The sequence below is a fragment of the Myotis nattereri genome (assembly GCF_964212035.1).
Source record: "Myotis nattereri genome assembly, chromosome: 3".
NCBI classification, from domain to species: domain Eukaryota; kingdom Metazoa; phylum Chordata; class Mammalia; order Chiroptera; family Vespertilionidae; genus Myotis; species Myotis nattereri.
This window is the reverse complement of record NC_138077.1, coordinates 135,656,253-135,674,589: the sequence shown is the minus strand read 5'-3', so window position 1 is coordinate 135,674,589 and position 18,337 is coordinate 135,656,253. Positions and strand designations below refer to the sequence as shown.

Genomic DNA, 18,337 nt, shown 5'->3' with positions numbered 1-18,337 from the left:
TTGCATATGTTTTTGAAAAGATGGGATTGAAAATAACATTCTTTTACTTAATGAACTTGATGCTGGAGCAGTATTATGAAGAGTCAGTATTTCTAGAAAAAGAGAAGTGAGATGACCATCTGATTAAGAACCTCCACTAGGCTGTTACAAGAATATTATCTGTTTGGCCTTTCAGGGGGCGGCAGCATGCCAGTCCTCCCTGCCAGCTGTAATTATAGTCAACTATTTTGGAACATGAGCGGTATTATAATTAGAAGTGTGAAATACTGATTTGAAATATCTCTAAATTTTTAGCAAAATCTAGAGTGCAAATACAAGAAAAATGTTTCATATTTTGAGTGGGATAACAAGCCTTTACTAAGTAAACTTACCTCCTCAAAATTACTTTTTATTAATACTAATAATAAGAAAAATGGAATTAAAATTTTATGAAGGAAAACCTGGAAAATAACTTGCGTCAACTTCTTTGTAAAAAAAATGTTTTGTTTTGTGTTCCTTCATCTGTTTGCTCTCGCTTTACATTTCCCCAGGAAACTGTATTTCAGCATCCTTAATTGACACTGACAAAATTGCCAAGCACAGGATTTCCTGGAGGCTTGGCCCTTTTGTGTCAGGATGAGCGATGGACCTCCGTATTTTGGTACTTGCTTCCCCTTTTATTTAAATGAGGAATAACTGCCCCTAGTCTAGATAATTTTTAATTAGAGGTCTTAAAACTCTGTTATTTAAAGTTTATTAATGGAGGGACAATTAAGTGCTCTTTTAAGTTGATTATTATATATACAAGATGGTCATAGCTGGCATTAAAATGCTCTGTGTTTTCTTATAAGTATTTCAGTATTTTAAATTTTGGCAGAATTTTTTGAGCAATTAATCGTGTAATAGAAAAACTGAAAATAGTATATTTAGGCTAATTGTATTGGTAATTACAGTAAAGTATTGATATGTAAGCATCCAGTGATATCACTCTGGGCATTTAAAGTACATACATTTTTATTATAATCTAAGAGCAGTTTTCATTGGGAATAGATTATTTTAAATTTACGTTTTCTTTTTTTTTTTCTACAGGAAGGAACTTGAAACCTTCAAAGGTAATTTTGTGTTTAATTCTTCACTTTAAAGTAGATGAGACTTAATTGATGTCAGATGTTCTTTCTTAATGATGATGAACGAACTCATTCCTTTTTCTTTAAATCAGTTTACATCAAAAAAAGTTTGCTTAATACTGGTTTGTCAGTTTTATTTAATCACAAATGATTTTGATATTGTTTAGCTATAATACATGTACCAAGTGAGAGTTGCTACTAATGACCATTATAAGTAACTAGAGGCCCAATGAACGAAATTCCTGCATGGGTAGGGTCCCTAGGCCTGACGGGTGATCAGGGCCAATCAGGGCCGATCTTCATTCCGCGCTGCCCCCTGGTGGTCAGCGCACGCCATAGTGAGTGATCAGTCTCCCTGTCGAACTCCCATGGGGAAAGTTTGCATATTAGGCTATATATATATATATATATATACTAGAAGCTCAGTGCACAAAATTTGTGCACTGGAGTGGGGGGTACCTCAGCCTGGCCTGCACCCTCTCCAATCCGGGACCTCTCAGGACTGCTGGCTCCTAACTGCTCACCTGACTGCCGGCCTGATCCCCCTAACTGCTCTCCCCTGCTGGCCTGATCCTCCTAACTGCTCTCCCCTGCCTGCCTGATTGCCTCTAGCCACCTCTGCCTCAGCCCTGCCACCATGGCTTTGTCTGAAAAGATTTCCGGAAGGTCGTCCAGAATATGTTCAGTCTAATTAGCATATTACCTTTTTATTAGTCTAGATGCCACCTTGTCCTAAAAAATGAAGGTTGTTAGCAGGTTTTCCTATCGTGGAAGGGGAACCTCCAGTAGCATCCTGGGTTCTGACCAGGGCTTATGCACTCGTGCTTTATCTCAGCAGATGAGATTCCTGGAAGATGACTCTTGGATGTACCTTGAACATTTCTATTGATTTTGCCAAATCATCCTCCAAAAATGTTGAACTACTTTAAACTCCCACCAGCAACCATGTGTGTGCCCTCTGTCCTACTTTAATGCCAATATCATTGGTTTCCCCCTAGAAACTTCCCTCCCTTCAGCCCGGGACTTGATTTCCCAAAATAAAATTATGGAGGAGGAAAAATAGTTTTCCTCTACCCTCTGAGTTCTTAGCGGAGGCCCTTGTAATGAAAGACAGATTACCAAGAGAAAAACAAAAGCTCATTAACATGTGTACCTTGTGTATATGTGGGAGATCCCAGGAAAAAATGAATTAACTCCCAAGGTAGCTTAGAATCCAGATTTAAATACCTTCTTCCTAGGGAAAGGGGACGGGAGATGTAGGCCTCTTAGAGGAGAGTAAATGATTTTTAGGAAAGGTGAATGGGGGAGTTAGTTTGTAACAAAGTTTGGGTGTGATGTCAACTTCTAGTCTCCTGTCCTGTGACAGGAGTCAGTCTTTGCTGGCTGATGACACTTTTCCCATCGAGGGGACCTATGACATTTAAGCTCCTTTTGGGGGACCGATTTTAGGCAGATCAGGAGACTTCAGTGAAAGCCTCTCTTTGCATTTGTTGTTTTTCAAGCATCTGCAGTTCAAGATCATCAATATAACAACACAGCATATGTTGGGGTGGCATGTTCTCTGACCTTCAGAATAAACCCAACAAAAGCTTGTTTCCTCTCTTGGATGATTTGCCACAGTAGCGATATTCCCTAGAGACAGTATTCTGACCAGACCTTCCTGGGAGTGGCCATGACATACCCTGTGCTTGTAGAAAGGTGTGGGCCATAAATCAGGGTCAGTTTTCTCATCTTGTGGAAAGGGAGATAAAGTTATGATAGTTTATGTCCCTTTCCATAGGTTTCCTGTGGGTTTGTGTCTCTGCTGCGGCCCCAGTGGCCCCAGCGCCACCGCAGGGTTCCCACAGGGTTGGGAATGCTGGGTTTTGGGCCCCCCTACGGGCTTGTGTCTCTGCTCCTCCAGCCCCAGCAGCCCCAGTGCTGCTGCGACTGTGGGGCTTGGAGCTGCTGGGTGCCGGGCCCCCTTGCAGGCCTGTGTCTCTGCTCCTCCGGCCCCCACAGCAGTGGCGATGAAGCAGGCCCAGAGGTCCCCCCACAAGTGTCCCAGCCCAGCCGCCACCATCTTTGTCATGGAGTGACAGTCAATTTGCATATTCCCTCCTTATTGGCTGTGGGCATTGCCATCTTGTCGCAGAGTGATAGCTAATTTGCATATTACTCTTTTATTAGATAGGATATAGATATGTTAGGATGGCACAGTGCTAACTTTGAGGTTGCTGAGAGTCATAATTTTAAAAGATTCTGGTTTCTGTTATATAAACTCTGGACCACAAGGACAGAATGTGGTGAGAGATAGAGCTTTGCTTCTGCAATTGACCCACAGTTATTTGAACCTGCTGAGAGGTACCCAGTACTGGGTCCCATTATGCCACTGTCTTGAAATTTGGGATAAGTCTCTTAATGTTTTTCAGGCTGTTTTTTTAGTCTATAAAATTAGAAGCTCTGATGAACTATATTCTGAGATGCTAAAAGCATTCAGCATTGCTTTTTAATTTTAGGAAACTTCTGAAGGTAGAGCATTGAATAATTCTTGGTCATGTTGACTCTTACAAGGCATAGAGAAACACTAGTGAAAAATAGGGAATGCCACAGACTTTCTCAATAGCCCAAAGCCCTTCCATTCACTGTTTTTCAGCTGCTCATTAGCAATTCAGTAGTGAAAGCACTGTTCTCAGAGAGACTCATTTCAATTATATTTCACATATAAGCTAGTATTGACCTTTTGATTTACTGAATGATTAAGGATTTTCCACTATACATTTATAGTTGAATTGTTTATGTGTGTGATCTGATTGGATGTTTAGAAAAAATGACTAACCCTCAAGATAAAAGGTATAAAGGCTTATTTCTGCTATGACTATAATTGAACAGACTTGCTTTGGCTAGATTTCTGTTTAACTGCCTACAGTTATAGTATATGATTAATTTCATGGCCAGTGTGTTGAGGGAATGTTAAATGATCATGTGATATAATGTATTATCATGGCTGTCATTATTCTTAATCAATTTTTGAGCCATGACTCATGTACATTATTTTTTTATCAGTGGTTTGGAATAAGATTTGAAATCCTCATAAAATGGTCTTTCCCTCTCATTCTTTCTTTTAGTCAGCTACAATCTTCTTATATAGCATTAGGAGAAGAAAAAAAATCAAGTTAATATTAAGAGACAAGCAGGGGCACTAGTTATGCAAAAATGTCTCAGTACTGAGGCATCCTTTTTTTTTTTTTTTTTTTTTTAGTATTACATACTGTATTACCTTGTAGAATAATTCAATTTATGGTGATATATCTTATTTACACATACATCCCTAATTATGTACAACATATAACAGTACATCCAACCTACCCACAGACCAATTAAAATTCTCAAGTTTGAACAAACTATAAATTGATTATTGTATCATAACTAAGTTTTTTGGAGTCAATATTCATTAAAAATTCTTTCCTCTTGAGTATCTTGCTAATTTTTAAAAGCATAAGTAGCATATAATAAAAGAAGAAATGTAACTGCTCTTCTAAGACATTATGTAGAAAAGGGAAAAATTCAAACAAATTTTAACAGTTTATTTTTGAACATCATTACCTTTGCTTTTATTTTTCCTTTATAATAGGGTTCAGGAAAACAATAGATATTACTTCCTTCAGTTGTTTTATTCAATTTGTAGTTGTATTTGAAAGCGTTTTTCTGTTGGTGAAAAACTAGCTTTTGGAGACAAAAACTCAAAATTAGGAACCCTCAAAGTAATAATATAGGTCAGTATCATCCACCAAGTTCTAGATTCTTCCTTCTATCTTCCATTGAAGTTAATGCATCAAGTTTGCCTTTCACTTGTGCCACATGTAGCAAATCTCTACAACATTATGGAAACTAGTTGATGTTTGTTTGGTTGGCTAATACTCAAGGCAGAAAGGTTTTCTGTGTTCCTCAAATATTGCTATATTCCTCAAATATTTTTATTCCTTTAAAATTTTTAGTAATATTTACTTGGATAATAGACAATAGAAAAAGGAGGGTAGAATCCTAAAAGTCTTCATTTTTTATTTTCAATAGAGAAGGAATTCCATTATTATAAGTACATGTAGAATAAATGTACGAGGGTTCCTTGTTTTATTGTGCTTCACTGTTTAAAAATTCTTTATTGTTGAAAGTATTACATATGTCTTCTTTTTCCCCCATTACGTCTCCCAAGCCACTCCCACCCACTAGCACATGCCCTCACCCCCCTACTATCTGTGTCCATTGGTTATGCTCATACGCATGCATACAAGTCCTTTGGTTGATCTCTTACCCTCTGCCTGCCACCTTCCCTTGCCTTCCCTCTAAGGTTTGATGGTCTGTTTGATGCTTCTGTGTCTCTGTATCTATTTTTGTTCATCAGTTTATGTTGTTCATTATATTCCACAAATGAGTGAGATCATGTGATATTTATCTTTCTCTGACTGGCTTATTTCTCTTGGCATAATGCTTTGCAGGTCCATCCATGCTGTTGCAAATGGGAAGAGTTCTTTCTTTTTTATAGCAGCAGAGTATTCCATTGTGTAGATGTACCACAGTTTTTAATCCACTCATCTGCTGATGGATACTTTGGCTGTTTCCAAATCTTAGCTATTGTAAATTGTGCTGCTATGAACATAGGGGTGCATATGTCTTTTTTGATTGGTGTTTCTAGTTTCTTGGGATATATTCCTAGAAGTGGTATTACTGGGTCAAATGGGAGTTCCATTTTTATTTTTTATTTTTGTAATATATTTTATTGATTTTTTACAGAGAGGAAGGGAGAGAGATAGAGAGTTAGAAACATCGATGAGAGAGAAACATCGGTCAGCTGCTTCCTGCACACCCCAAACTGGGGATGTGCCCGCAACCAAGGTACATGCCCTTGACTGGAATCGAACCTGGGACCTTTCAGTCCACAGGCTGATGCTCTATCCTCTGAGCCAAACTGGTTAGGGCAGGAGTTCCATTTTTAATTTTTTGAGGAAACTCAATACTGTTTTCCACAGTGGCTGCACCAGTCTGCATTCCCACCAGCAGTGCAAGAGGGTTCCTTTTTCTCCACATCCTCGGAAGCACTTGTCATTTGTTGATTTGTTGATGATAGCCATTCTGACAGGTGTGAGATGGTATCTCATTGTTGTTTTGAGTTGCATCTCTTGGATGATTAGTGACTTTGAGAATGTTTTCATATGTCTCTCAGCCTTCTGTATGTCCACTTTCGAAAAGTGTCTATTTAGGTCCTTTGCCCATTTTTTTTTATTAGATTGTTTGTATTCCTTTTGTTAAGTTGTATGAGTTCCCTATAAATTTTGGAGATTACACACTTATTGAATGTAACATTGGCAAATATGTTCTCCCATATTGTGCTTAACTTTATATCATTTAGAAGATACTCCGTTTTTTACGAATTGAAGGTTTGTGACAACCTTGTGTTGAACAAATCTATTGATGCCAATTTTTCAACATTGTCTCACTTAATGTCTCTGTCACATTTTGGTAATTCTCACAATATTTCAAGTGTTTTCATTATTATTATAATTGTTATGGTGATTTTTGATCAGTCAGCAGAAATCAGTTATTGGGGCAAGACCCTCCATCAGCAAAATGATTACAATCTGTTGAACACTTAGATGACAGTTAACATTTTTTTTAGCAGTAAAGTATTTTTAAATAGATATATACATTATTTCCTTAGACATAATGCTATTGCACACTTACTAAACTACAGTATAGTGAACACAACTTTTATATGTACTGGGAAACCAAAAAGTTTGTGTGACTCACTTTGTTGCAATCATCTGGAATGGAGCCTGCATATCCCTAGGTATGCCTGGTAGCATTTCACACTACCAGACATGTGAAATTGGCCATGAATAGACATATCTATTATTTAGGGATTATTCATCATTCTCCACTTTCACTTTTAAAATAGACTGTCCATGTGTAAATCTTAAAATCACTCTTAAGATTTTAAGTGTAAGTCTAGAAATATTGTGCCATTGAAAAGAGGTAAAAGTAAGAATATCTAAGGTTTCAGAGAAACCAAGATGGCGGCATAGGTAAACACCGGAAATTGCTGCCTCCCACAACAACTTCAAAAATACAACTAAAAGACCGAACGGACATCATACAGAACCACAGGAAGGCTGGCTGAGTGGAAATTCTACAACTAGAAGGAAAGAGAAAAGCATACCGAGACTCAGAGGAGGTGCGGTGCGGGAGTAAAATACAGAGGTACAGAGGCACATGCGGAGAGGGCTGGCGGCTGAGGACATGGTTGTCTTTTTCAATCGGGAGGGAGTCTCAAGCTCTGAGCTCCAGTTCTGGGTGAGTCTCTGGGGACCCAGACTCATATGGGAGAAACTGGACTGTCTGTCATCGGTCGGAACTCGAGGGCAGCTTTCTCTCAGAGGTGCTTGCAGCGATTGCCAGGACACTGAGAAGCAGGGCCTCTGAGGGCAGGACTGAGAGCAGCCATACTACTCACTCTGCCCTGTTGTTCCCCTGGGACCCCGCCCCGCCCAGCTGGTGGCTTTTGCATATGAAAGGCCTGGCCCTTTGCAATCTGATAATTACCTAACAAACTGCAGCTGGCCCAAGGCCCCAGGGCAACTTGCATTGCTTCACAGCTGGCTCCTGCTGGGTAGCCTCAGGCAAAGGCTAGATTAGCACCTCCTTAGAGATCCAGGGGCCAGTGTGCCAGCAGGTCAGTGGAACCATCCAGATTGCAGCTCCTTGGATACATAAAGGACACACTCAGGGGGCAGACTCAGTGAGCACCAAAGCCTTATTGAAGCAAGTCTTGCCCCAGAGGAGTGTCTCCAGCACAAAAGTTCTCCCACTGCAGACACAGCTGATTCTCACACCCAATTGGCCTGGAGGTCAATCCCTCCCAGTGTTACCTACAACAATCAAGGCTTAACTATAACAAGACTGTGCACAAAGCCCTCAAGGGGGTGCACCAAGAGTGTCTACCTCAGGTAATTGGGGAGGCTGAGACACTGGGCCCTATAGGACACCTAGCACAGAAAGCCACTCTGTTGACACAGCGAAGCATAAAAAATTGCGGATACAAAGAAACAGGACACAAATGACAGAAATGGAGGAAAGCAAACTACTGGATATAGAGTTCAAAACCACACTTTTAAGGTTTTTCAAGAATTTTCTAGAAACCGCCAATAAACTTAATGAGACCCTCAAGAAATCTAATGAGATCCTCAAGGTTGTGATAAAGGACCAAGTAGAAATTAAGCATACACTGACTGAAATAAAGAATATTATACAGACTCCCAATAGCAGACAAGAGGATCGCAAGAATCAAGTCAAAGATTTGAAATATGAAGAAGCAAAAAACACCCAACCGGAAAAGCAAAATGAAAAAAGAATCCAAAAATACGAAGATAGTGTAAGGAGCCTCTGGGACAACTTCAAGCGTACCAACATCCGAATTTTGGTTCAATGATGTTCTTCTGGGGGTGCCAGAAGAAGAGAGAGAGCAAGATATTGAAAATCTATTTGAAGAAATAATGACAGAAAACTTCCCCTACCTGGTGAAAAACATAGACTTACACGTCCAAGAAGTGCAGAGAACCCCAAACAAAAGGAATCCAAAGAGGACCACACCAAGATACATCATAATTAAAATGCCAAGAGCAAAAGACAAAGAGAGAATCTTAAAAGCAGGAAGAGAAAGACAGTCAGTTACCTACAAGGGAGTACCCATACGACTGTCAGCTGATTTCTCAACAGAAACTCTGCAGGCCAGAAGGGAGTGGCAAGAAATATTCAAAGTGATGAATGCCAAGAACCTACAACCAAGATTACTTTATCCAGTAAAGCTATCATTCAGAATTGAAGGTCAGATAAAGAGCTTCACAGATAAGAAAAAGCTAAAGGAGTTCATCACCACTAAACCAGTATTATATGAAATGCTGAAAGGTATCCTTTAAGAAGAGGAAGAAGAAGAAAAAGGTAAAGATACAAACTATGAACAACAAATACACATCTATCAACAAGTGAATCTGAAAATCAAGTGAATAAATAATCGGATGAACAGAATAAACTGGTGATTATAATAGAATCAGGGGCATAGAAAGGGAGTGGACTGACTATTCTTGGGGGGGAAAGGGGTGTGGGGGATGCGGGAATCGACTGAACAAAAATCGTGCACCTATGGATGAGGACAGTGGGGCGGGTGAGGGCGGAGGTTGGGGTGGGAAACGAGTGGAGGGGAGCTATGGGGGGGAAAAGAGGAACAACTGTAGTAATCTGAACAATAAAGATTTAATTTTAAAAAAAGAATATCTAAGGTTTCTATCTTAATATGGTTTTAATATGCAGATTTGTTCTTTAACCTTTCCTTAAATGCCTTACCAAATTTAATTGACATTCTCTATTTTCTCTATAAAACATACTGACAGCCATAGCATTCTGATTGCTGGTGGCTGATGGGCTGCTCATCTGTACATCTAAATATTTTTGTTTCCACTGGTTGCATTGAATGCTTACCCAGGTTAGTTGTGTTTGCTCTTGAACTCATATATACTTGTTATTGTGATATGTAGTTTAATTATTAGGTAAAATGATGAAATTTCAGTGTTAAGGAGAACTGTAAGAAAACTAAGTTGACTGTTTTAGAAGACTTATATAAGTAAGTAGCTTTAAATGTTGATGTAAAGGGTATAATTAAGAATTAGAAAACATTGGGGGGGAAAAATCCTAAAAGGTTCTGTACACAGATTGTTTCACTTCTTAAATTCCTGCTCTGCTTGTAAAAATAGAGTGGAAATTTTATTCACTGCAGTATGGATGGCTTATGCAAGAATTTTTAAATCAGTGGACCTATACTCAGAGAATTCATGAATAAAAAGTATGGTTATATTTTAAATTAAAGTGTTTTAGTGGGTTTCTATATTAGCAGTTTCTAAAAGCTAAATTTGCAACATGGGGTCCAGTGGTATCATATAAGAGGATGTCCATCATGATAGCCTCCTTAATATTAAAACACCCAGCTGTGCCAGAACTGTGACTTGCCAGTGTGAAAATATGCTAGGATTGAGGAGTTGTCATTGTCACAGCCAGTGGATCATCATGGGAGTGTGTGGGAAAAGACAGCTAAGGCCAGCCTGATACAGTGTGATCACATAGCTTGGAAAGCAGCGCCGATGAAGGAAACAGGCCTGCTAAGGGGTCAGAGAAACAGGGGGAAAACAATTTAGTGACAAGGAAACTCAGAGAGGAAAAAGGTTAAAGGAAAAATGGCTACCAGTGATACAAATAACGCAAAGTTGAACAGAATGGGGAAATCCCATTGGATTTGACAATGAATAGGCAATTGGTGGCCTGAAAGAGCTATTTGTAAAGGGAAAACCCAGACTGAATATTAGAAGTATATGAGAAAGTAGAAAATAAAGGCTGCATGAACTAACTATTCTCCCATGAGTGAAAAGGAAGAAATGAAAAGGTAATGAGAGAGAATCAGAGTCAGGATTAGGGGAGAAGGTAAAATCAAAGATGTTAAGGAGTTGATTATGATCCTAGAAAGGATGGAAAGCAGTGCTATTCAGTTATCCTTGGAGAGGGCCCGGGGACATCTCTTTACCTGAGACCTCAGAGAAGGTAAGGATGGCTGGTAATATGGGGAAAAGTTGACATGGAGGAAGTAGGTTTTTGAGACTCTATTGTCAGGAAAGATCATCTCCATTTGCAGAACTTGCCTCAGAAGTAGAAGTTAAAACCAAAACAAATATGCTTTGTTAACACAGAACTGGGGATGGGAAGAGCATATATGGTGGGTTAGTAGAGCGTGGTAATCTTGGATGCTGATGAGAGTAAAATTAAAATGATTGGCCATGGAATTAAGGCTGGAAAGAAAGGACAGGCCTGACTAGACCAGTAAAATAAGCAAGATATGAAGTACTGGGGATAGTATACACCAGAAAGGTAAACACTTAAAAAGTTTAGGTGGATCTTGTGGTCAAAAAAAGAATTTCAGTTTGAGATCTTAGAGGTAGAGCGTTTCCCAGTGATGATCATGATTACATTTAAGTAAACACAGAAGTCATAAGATTGAATAGGTCATCTGAATTAGAGCGTTCTGAGACCATTAGGAATCTCAATTGTTAGGATGACTCTTGGATATGGATTATGCATACTGCTGGCTTGGCAGCCCTTAACATGTTACAGATCTAGATATAATGTAGATGGTAAACTTGGTAGTTGTTGGTTCAAATCAAGAGTTAGCTTAACATCTAAGGCAAAACTGTTCAGTCAGCATTTGACAATATTTAAGTGTTGGAGACTCAGGTTGGATAGTATAACTGTCCTCTGTCATCAAGGATCTAAAGCACTATGGCAAAGCTTATAGGACAGAATGGCAAATGTATAATTTTAATGCAATGTAAAATTATTGTAATAGAAATAAGCTCACTAAGGTGGGAAGAAGCTACTCTTTAGAGCAGTGGTTCTCAACCTGTGGGTCGCGACCCCTTTGGCGGTCGAACGACCCTTTCACAGAGGTCGCCTAAGACCATCCTGCATATCAGATATTTACATTACAATTCATAACAGTAGCAACATTACAGTTATGAAGTAGCAACGAAAATAATTTTATGGTTGGTTCACAGCATGAGGAACTGTACTTAAAGGGTCAGAAGGTTGAGAACCACTGCTTTAGAGAAAGGCAATGGCATTTAAGCTGGATCTGCTCACTAGGCTGAAAAAGGTAGTAAGGACATTAAGGAAGAGGAAAGAACAATTGCAGAGATGCAGAGGTGTTTATTTTATTTCAAGAGTACAAGTTAAATTTTAACTTCTTGTTCAGTGAGGGAACTACAAATAATTAGTTAAGGCTAAAGCATATGGTGTGTGGGGTGAAGTAGTGAGGGATGAAGTAGAGGTGTAGGCAGGGAACAAAAGATACCAGACTTCTATGTCATGCAAAGGAGATTAGACTTTTTCCTTTGGGCCAGTAGTCTCCAAAGAGGCATGTGAGTAGGCAAAACAGTAGGAGTAGAGATAAAAACTGGAATTTCTATTGGCTTCTTTTTTATGTCTTTAAACTTCAGTTTTGTGTATATTATATAATAAACTAGTATAGGAATTCATGTATGCATGTGATATATAAATATACACATTAGGAGTGCATGTTAAATGTTTTTATTCATGGTGGGCTACGTGGTCAAAAGAGCTTAAAAAATATTGTTATGACCATAGAGACAGGGTAGGAGTGAGAAAACCCTGTGGGTGGCAGGATTACATTTGCAATTTAGAACAAGTTTTCTGGGATCATATAGAAGATAGATTGGAAAGAGCAGGTCTAGTATAAGAGAGATTAGTTGGAGAATTATTAAAAAGATTTGAACTAAGGCAATGGTAGAATGGAGAGAAAGACACAGATACAACAAACCAAGTAGCTAGAATAAAGGGAATTTCTGTTTTAATAACTGTTGCAAGGAGTCTAAGAATGACCCTAGAATTCTGGCTAGGGTAGTTTTTTTATTCACCAGGATATGTAATATAGGTAAAAGAGAAAGTTCAGGAGAGAATGGTAGCAAATTCTGCTGGGTTTTTCGGGAGGAGGTGAAAGTGTCAGTTTATTCCTGACTGCAGGCAAGTTCCCAATAATTACACAAAATTGCACAACTTTTTGGTATTAGCTAGATTGAGGAATACTTTTTAAAAAAAGGTTTATTGAGGTTTGATTTATATACCACAAGATTCATTAATTTTTAAGTGTATGATTCAGTGATTTTTAGTAAATTTATAGTCACCATCACCACAGTCTAGTATTAGAACATTTTTATCACCCACAGCAATTCCTTTCTGCCCATTTGCATTCAATACCCACTTACATCCCCAGCTCCAGGCAATCAATAATCAGTTTATGTCTTTATAAATTTGCCTTTTCTAGACATTTCATATAAATGCAGTCATGCAATAGTCTTTTTGTATCTGGCTTCTTTCAATTAGTGTTAAATTTTTGAGGTTTATTCATGTTGTGGCATATATTAGTAGATTGTTATTTTTTGTTGCTGAATTAATATTCCATTGTATGAGTATACTACATTTTGTTTATCCATTTACCATTTAATGGACATTTTGTTAATCCTCACCCGAGGATATTTTTCCATTGATTTTTAGAGAGAGTGGAAGGAAGTGGGGGAGGGAGAGAGAGAAACATCAATGTGTGAGAGACACATCAGTTGGTTGCCTCACACACATGCCCCAACCAGGACTGGGGATCAAGCATGCAACCCAGGTGTGTGCTCTTGACTGGAATCTAACCCTGGACCCTTCAGTCTGCAGGTCAACTCTCTAGCCACTAAGCCAAACTAGCTAGGGCTGATGGGACATTTTGGATTGCTTCCAGTTTTCAGCTATTGTAAATAATGCTGCTATAAATTTTCATAGGCAAGCCTTTTTGTGGATATGTGTTTCCATTTCTCTTCATTATATAGCTGAGACTAGAATTTCTAGATTCTATAAGTTTATGTTTAACTTTCTAAGAAACTGCTGAACTGTTTTCCAAAGTTGCTGTACCATTTTACTGGTACATTCTCTCCAGCAATGTATGAAGATTGCACTTTCTCCTCATGCTTGTCAACACTTGTTATTAACTCTTACATCTACTCTTACATCTAGTTATATGATCCTTTTTTTAAATGATCCATTTTGAGTTCATGTGATGTAAATCTTAAGGTTGTTTTTTTTTTACATACTGATATCCAGTTTTCTTGGTCCTCTTTTTTTCTTTTGAATTCCTATATAAGCACTATGTTAGCTGCATCCCACAGATTTTATGTTATATATTTTTTTCAATTACAGTTTACATTCAATATTATTTTATATTAGTTTCAGGGATACAACATAGTGGCTAGACAATTATATACTTTATAAATATTCCCCCTAATATTACCAGTACTCACCTGGCACCATACATAGTTATTACAATATTATTGACTAACCTAGAGGCCCGGTGCATAAAATACATGCACTCGGGTGGGGGGTGTCCCTCAGTCCAGCCTGTGTCCTCTCACAGTCCAGGAGCCCTCGGGGGATGTCCAACTGACAGCTTAGGCCATGGGGATCAGGCCTAAGCCGGCAGTCAGATATCCTTAGTGCTGCCATGGAGACAGGAGAGGCTTCCGCCACCAACACTGTGCTCGTCAGCCAGGAGCCCTGCTTCTGGCTGAGCAGCACTCCCCTGTGCGAGCACACTGACCACCAGGGGACAGCTCCTGCCTTGAGTGGGATCAGGCCGAAACTGGCTCTGCGACATCCCCCGAGGGGTCCCAGATTGCAAGAGGGTGCAGGCCAGGCCGAGGGACTCCACTGGTGCACAATTGGTGCTGGGGAGGAATGTGGGAGGTTGGCCAGCCAGAGAGGGACCGTGGGAGGGCTCCAGGGCATGTCCAGCCCGTCTCGCTCAGTCCTGATCGGCCAGACCCCAGCAGCAAGCTAACCTACTGGTCAGAGCGTCTGCCCCCTGGTGGTCAGTGCACATCATAGTGAGCGGTTGAGTGGCCTTAGCATATCATCAGCATATTACACTTTGATAGGTTGAACGGATGACCAGACGACCGGACACTTAGCATATTAGGCTTTTATTACATAGGATTTCCTATGCTGTACTTTACATCCCCATGACTGTTTTGTAAGTACCAATCTATACTTCTCAATCACTTCGCCCAAACCCTTCCCCTCTGGCAACCCAATAGTCTGTTTTCTATATCCATGAGTCTGTTTCTGTTTTGTTTTTTCACTTATATTGTTCAGAACTAATTTTTGAAAAGACTATCTTTTCTCTCACTGGATTGCTTTGGCAACTTGGCAGGAAACTAATAGCCATAATGTAAGAGTTTGTTTCTGGACTCTGGATTTTGTTTCTTATTACCAATACCACCATGCCTTGATTACTGTAGCTTTGTAATAAATTTCAAAATTGCCAGTGTAAGTTCTCCAACTTTGTTCTTATTCAAAATCATTTTGTCTATTTTAGCTCTTTTGTATTCCTGTATAAATTTAGGATAATTTTCTCTTAATTCCTACCCCCAAAAAAGTATGCTGGCATTTTGATAGGGATTGTGTTGAATCTATAGATCAGTTTTGGGAGAATTGTTATCTTAACAATATTGAGTTTTACAATTCATGAATGTGTCTTCATTTATTTAGATATTTGATAATTTTCAGCAGTGTTTTGTTATTTTCTTTTTGCTGCATTTATTTTTATTTTTAAATTGAGGCATAATTGACATGTAACATTATATCAGTTTTAAGTGTACACATAATAATTTGATATTTGTATACATTGCAAAATGATCACATTATCCCTCACCATACATAATTACAAAGTTTTGTGTGTAATGAAAAGTTTAAAGATTTACTCTCTTAGCAAATATGCAATATAGTATTGTTAACTATAGTCACCAGCATCATGCTGTACATTATATTCTTATGACTTATTTATTTTATAAGTGGATTTTACCTTTTGACGCCTTTTCCCATTTTGCCCACCCCCTGGCAACCAACAATCTGTTCTCTGTATCATTAACCTCACCCCCCCCTTTTTTAAATTTAGATTCTACATATAAGTAAGATTATATGGTATTTGTTTTTTCTGTCTGACTTATATCACTTAGCAAAATGCCTCACGAATGGCAAGATTTAATTTTTTTGTGGCTGAATAATATTCCAGTGTGTGTATATATAATACCACATATTCTTTGTCCATTCATCCATTGGTGGACACTTAGGTTGTTTACATTACTTGGCTATAGTAAATAATTATGCATTGAATATTGAGGTGCAGATATCTTTTCAAGTTAGTGTTTCATTTTCTTTGGATAAATACCCAGAAATGGAATTGCTGGATCATATGATAGTTCTATTTTTTATTTTTTTAAGAACTTCTATTTGTTTTTCATAGTGGCTGTACTAATTTGCATTTTCACCAGCATTGCCCAGCGTTCCCTTTTTTTCCAGTTCTTGCAACACTAGTTATTTCTTGTATTTTTTACAATAGCCATCCTAATAGCTGTGACATGATATATCGCTGTGGTTTTGGTTTGCATTTCCCTGATAATTAGTGAGGTTAAGCATTTCTTCATGTATCTGTTGGCCATCTGTATGTCTCCTTTGGAAAAATGTCTCTTCAGAGCCTTTGTTCCTTATTTAATAGGATTATTTATTGTTGTTTTGTGGATTTGTGTAAGTTCTTTATATATTTTGCATAATAACCCCTTAGCACAGCGGTTCTCAGCCTGTGGGTCGCAACCTCTTTGGCGGTCAAACGACCCTTTCACAGGGGTCGCCTAAGACCATCCTGCATATCAGATATTTACATTATGAGTCATAACAGTAGCAACATTACAGTTATGAAGTAGCAACGAAAATAATTTTATGGTTGGGTCACAACATGAGGAACTGTACTTAAAGGGCCAGAAGGTTGAGAACCACTGCCTTAGCAGATATATAATTTACAAATATTTTATTTCACTCAATAGGTTGCCTTTTCATTTTGCAGATGATTTCATACACAGAAGCTTTTTGTTTGATACAGTCTTACTTGTTTATTTTTGCTTTTGTTGCCTTTGTTTTTGGTGTCAGATTCAAAATATAACCACCAAGACTGATGTGAAAGAGATTACTAACTATGTTTTCTTCTAGGAATTTTATAGTTTCAGTGTTACTTGCAAGTTTTTAATCTATTTTTGAGTAAATTTTTGTGTATAGTATGAGATCTTGGTCTAGTTTCATTCTTTTGCATGTAGATGTTTTGTTTTCCTAATACATTTATTGAAGAGACTATTCTGTTCCCATTACTTTTGGCTCCTTTGTCATAAATTACTTGACCACATATGTGTGGGTTTAGTTCTGTGCTCTCTATTCTGTTCCATTGATCTGTCTGGTTTTTATGCCAGTACCATACTGTTTTAATTACTATAGCTTTATAATATAGTTTGAAATCAGGGTGTGTGATGCCTCCAGCTTTGTTTTTTGTTTTTTTCTCAAGATTGCTTTTTTTGGCTATTACTTTTTAATTGAAGTGTAATTGACATATAACATTATATTAGTTTCAGCAGTTGTACAACATGACTTGATATTTATATACACTGCAAAATGATCACCACAATAAGTCTAGTGACCATCCATAACAGTGCATAGTTATAAAATTCAAACCCACAACCTTTTGGTACATGTGGGACCATGCTTCAACCATCTGAGTCACCTGACCAGGGCTATTCCTAGATATTTTTTAATGCCATTGTAAGTGGGATTGTTTTCTTAATTTCTCTTTCAAATAGTTTGTTATCTATAATAATAAAAGCATAATATGCAAATCGACCAAACGACTGAACAGCAGAACGACTGTTCCAACGACCTTCTGGACGACCACACTGTGACACACACTGGCTCCAGGCCAGCCAAGGCAGGTGTGATGCAATTGGTTGGGGGGCCCCCACCATCGCCTCATGATCGCCCCACAGAGGGATACCCAGGCCACCCTCTGTGGGGTGATCGATGGGAGGGCTTCACGATCAATCACCCGATAGGGGAGTCCCAGGCCACTGGCCAGCGGAGTGATCGATGCAGGGAGGGGTGGCTCTGTGATCACCCCAAAGAGGGAGGCCTGGCCAGTGTTGCTGTGGTGGGTGGGCAGGGTCTTCCTCTGCACTGCAATCCATCTCGGAGCTCTGGCTGGGTGGGCTGGGCCTCCCTCTGCAGAGCCATCAATTGCGGAGCCCCGTGATCGATCGCCCCACAGAGGGAGGCCCAGGCCAGCCAAGCGATCACATCCCATGCCTGTCATGGGATGCAACTGGTGGTGAGGGGGGTGGGGGTGGGCCGGCAACCCTGCACATATGACAAGCAATGGCAGTGGTGGGGGTGGGCCCAGCTGCCAGCAGCTGGGGGAAGGAAAGCCCCAATAGGCCCTGATTGCCAGTCAGGCCTAGGGACTCTACCCAAGGGGTCCCAATTGCAAGAGGGCACAGGCCGGGCTGAGGGGCACCCCTCCCACACACGAATTTCATGCACCGGGCCTCAAGTTATTATATAAAAATGCAACATATTTTTATATATTTATCTTATATCCTGCAACTTTACTGAATTCATTTTCTGAGGTCAAATGAGGATTTGGGGATGGAGTCTTTAGGGTTTTCCCTAAGTATTCTTGTTGAGTGAATTCTGTCTTGAGCATATTTAATTTATCAATGGGACCTTATAGACAG

The 18,337-nt window shown here is 39.1% G+C and overlaps 1 protein-coding gene across 3 annotated transcripts in view; it reads left to right on the top strand.

Annotated features, from left to right (window-relative positions):
• The window catches only part of DTNBP1 (dystrobrevin binding protein 1), a 148,745-nt gene that overhangs the window by 74,518 nt on the left and 55,890 nt on the right, over window positions 1-18,337 (top strand). For all 3 annotated transcript variants that reach the window (XM_081087722.1, XM_081087720.1, XM_081087721.1), the window contains one exon: window positions 1,069-1,091. In XM_081087722.1, the coding sequence (XP_080943848.1) occupies window positions 1,069-1,091 (23 nt within the window). The remainder of the gene's footprint in view (window positions 1-1,068; window positions 1,092-18,337) is intronic.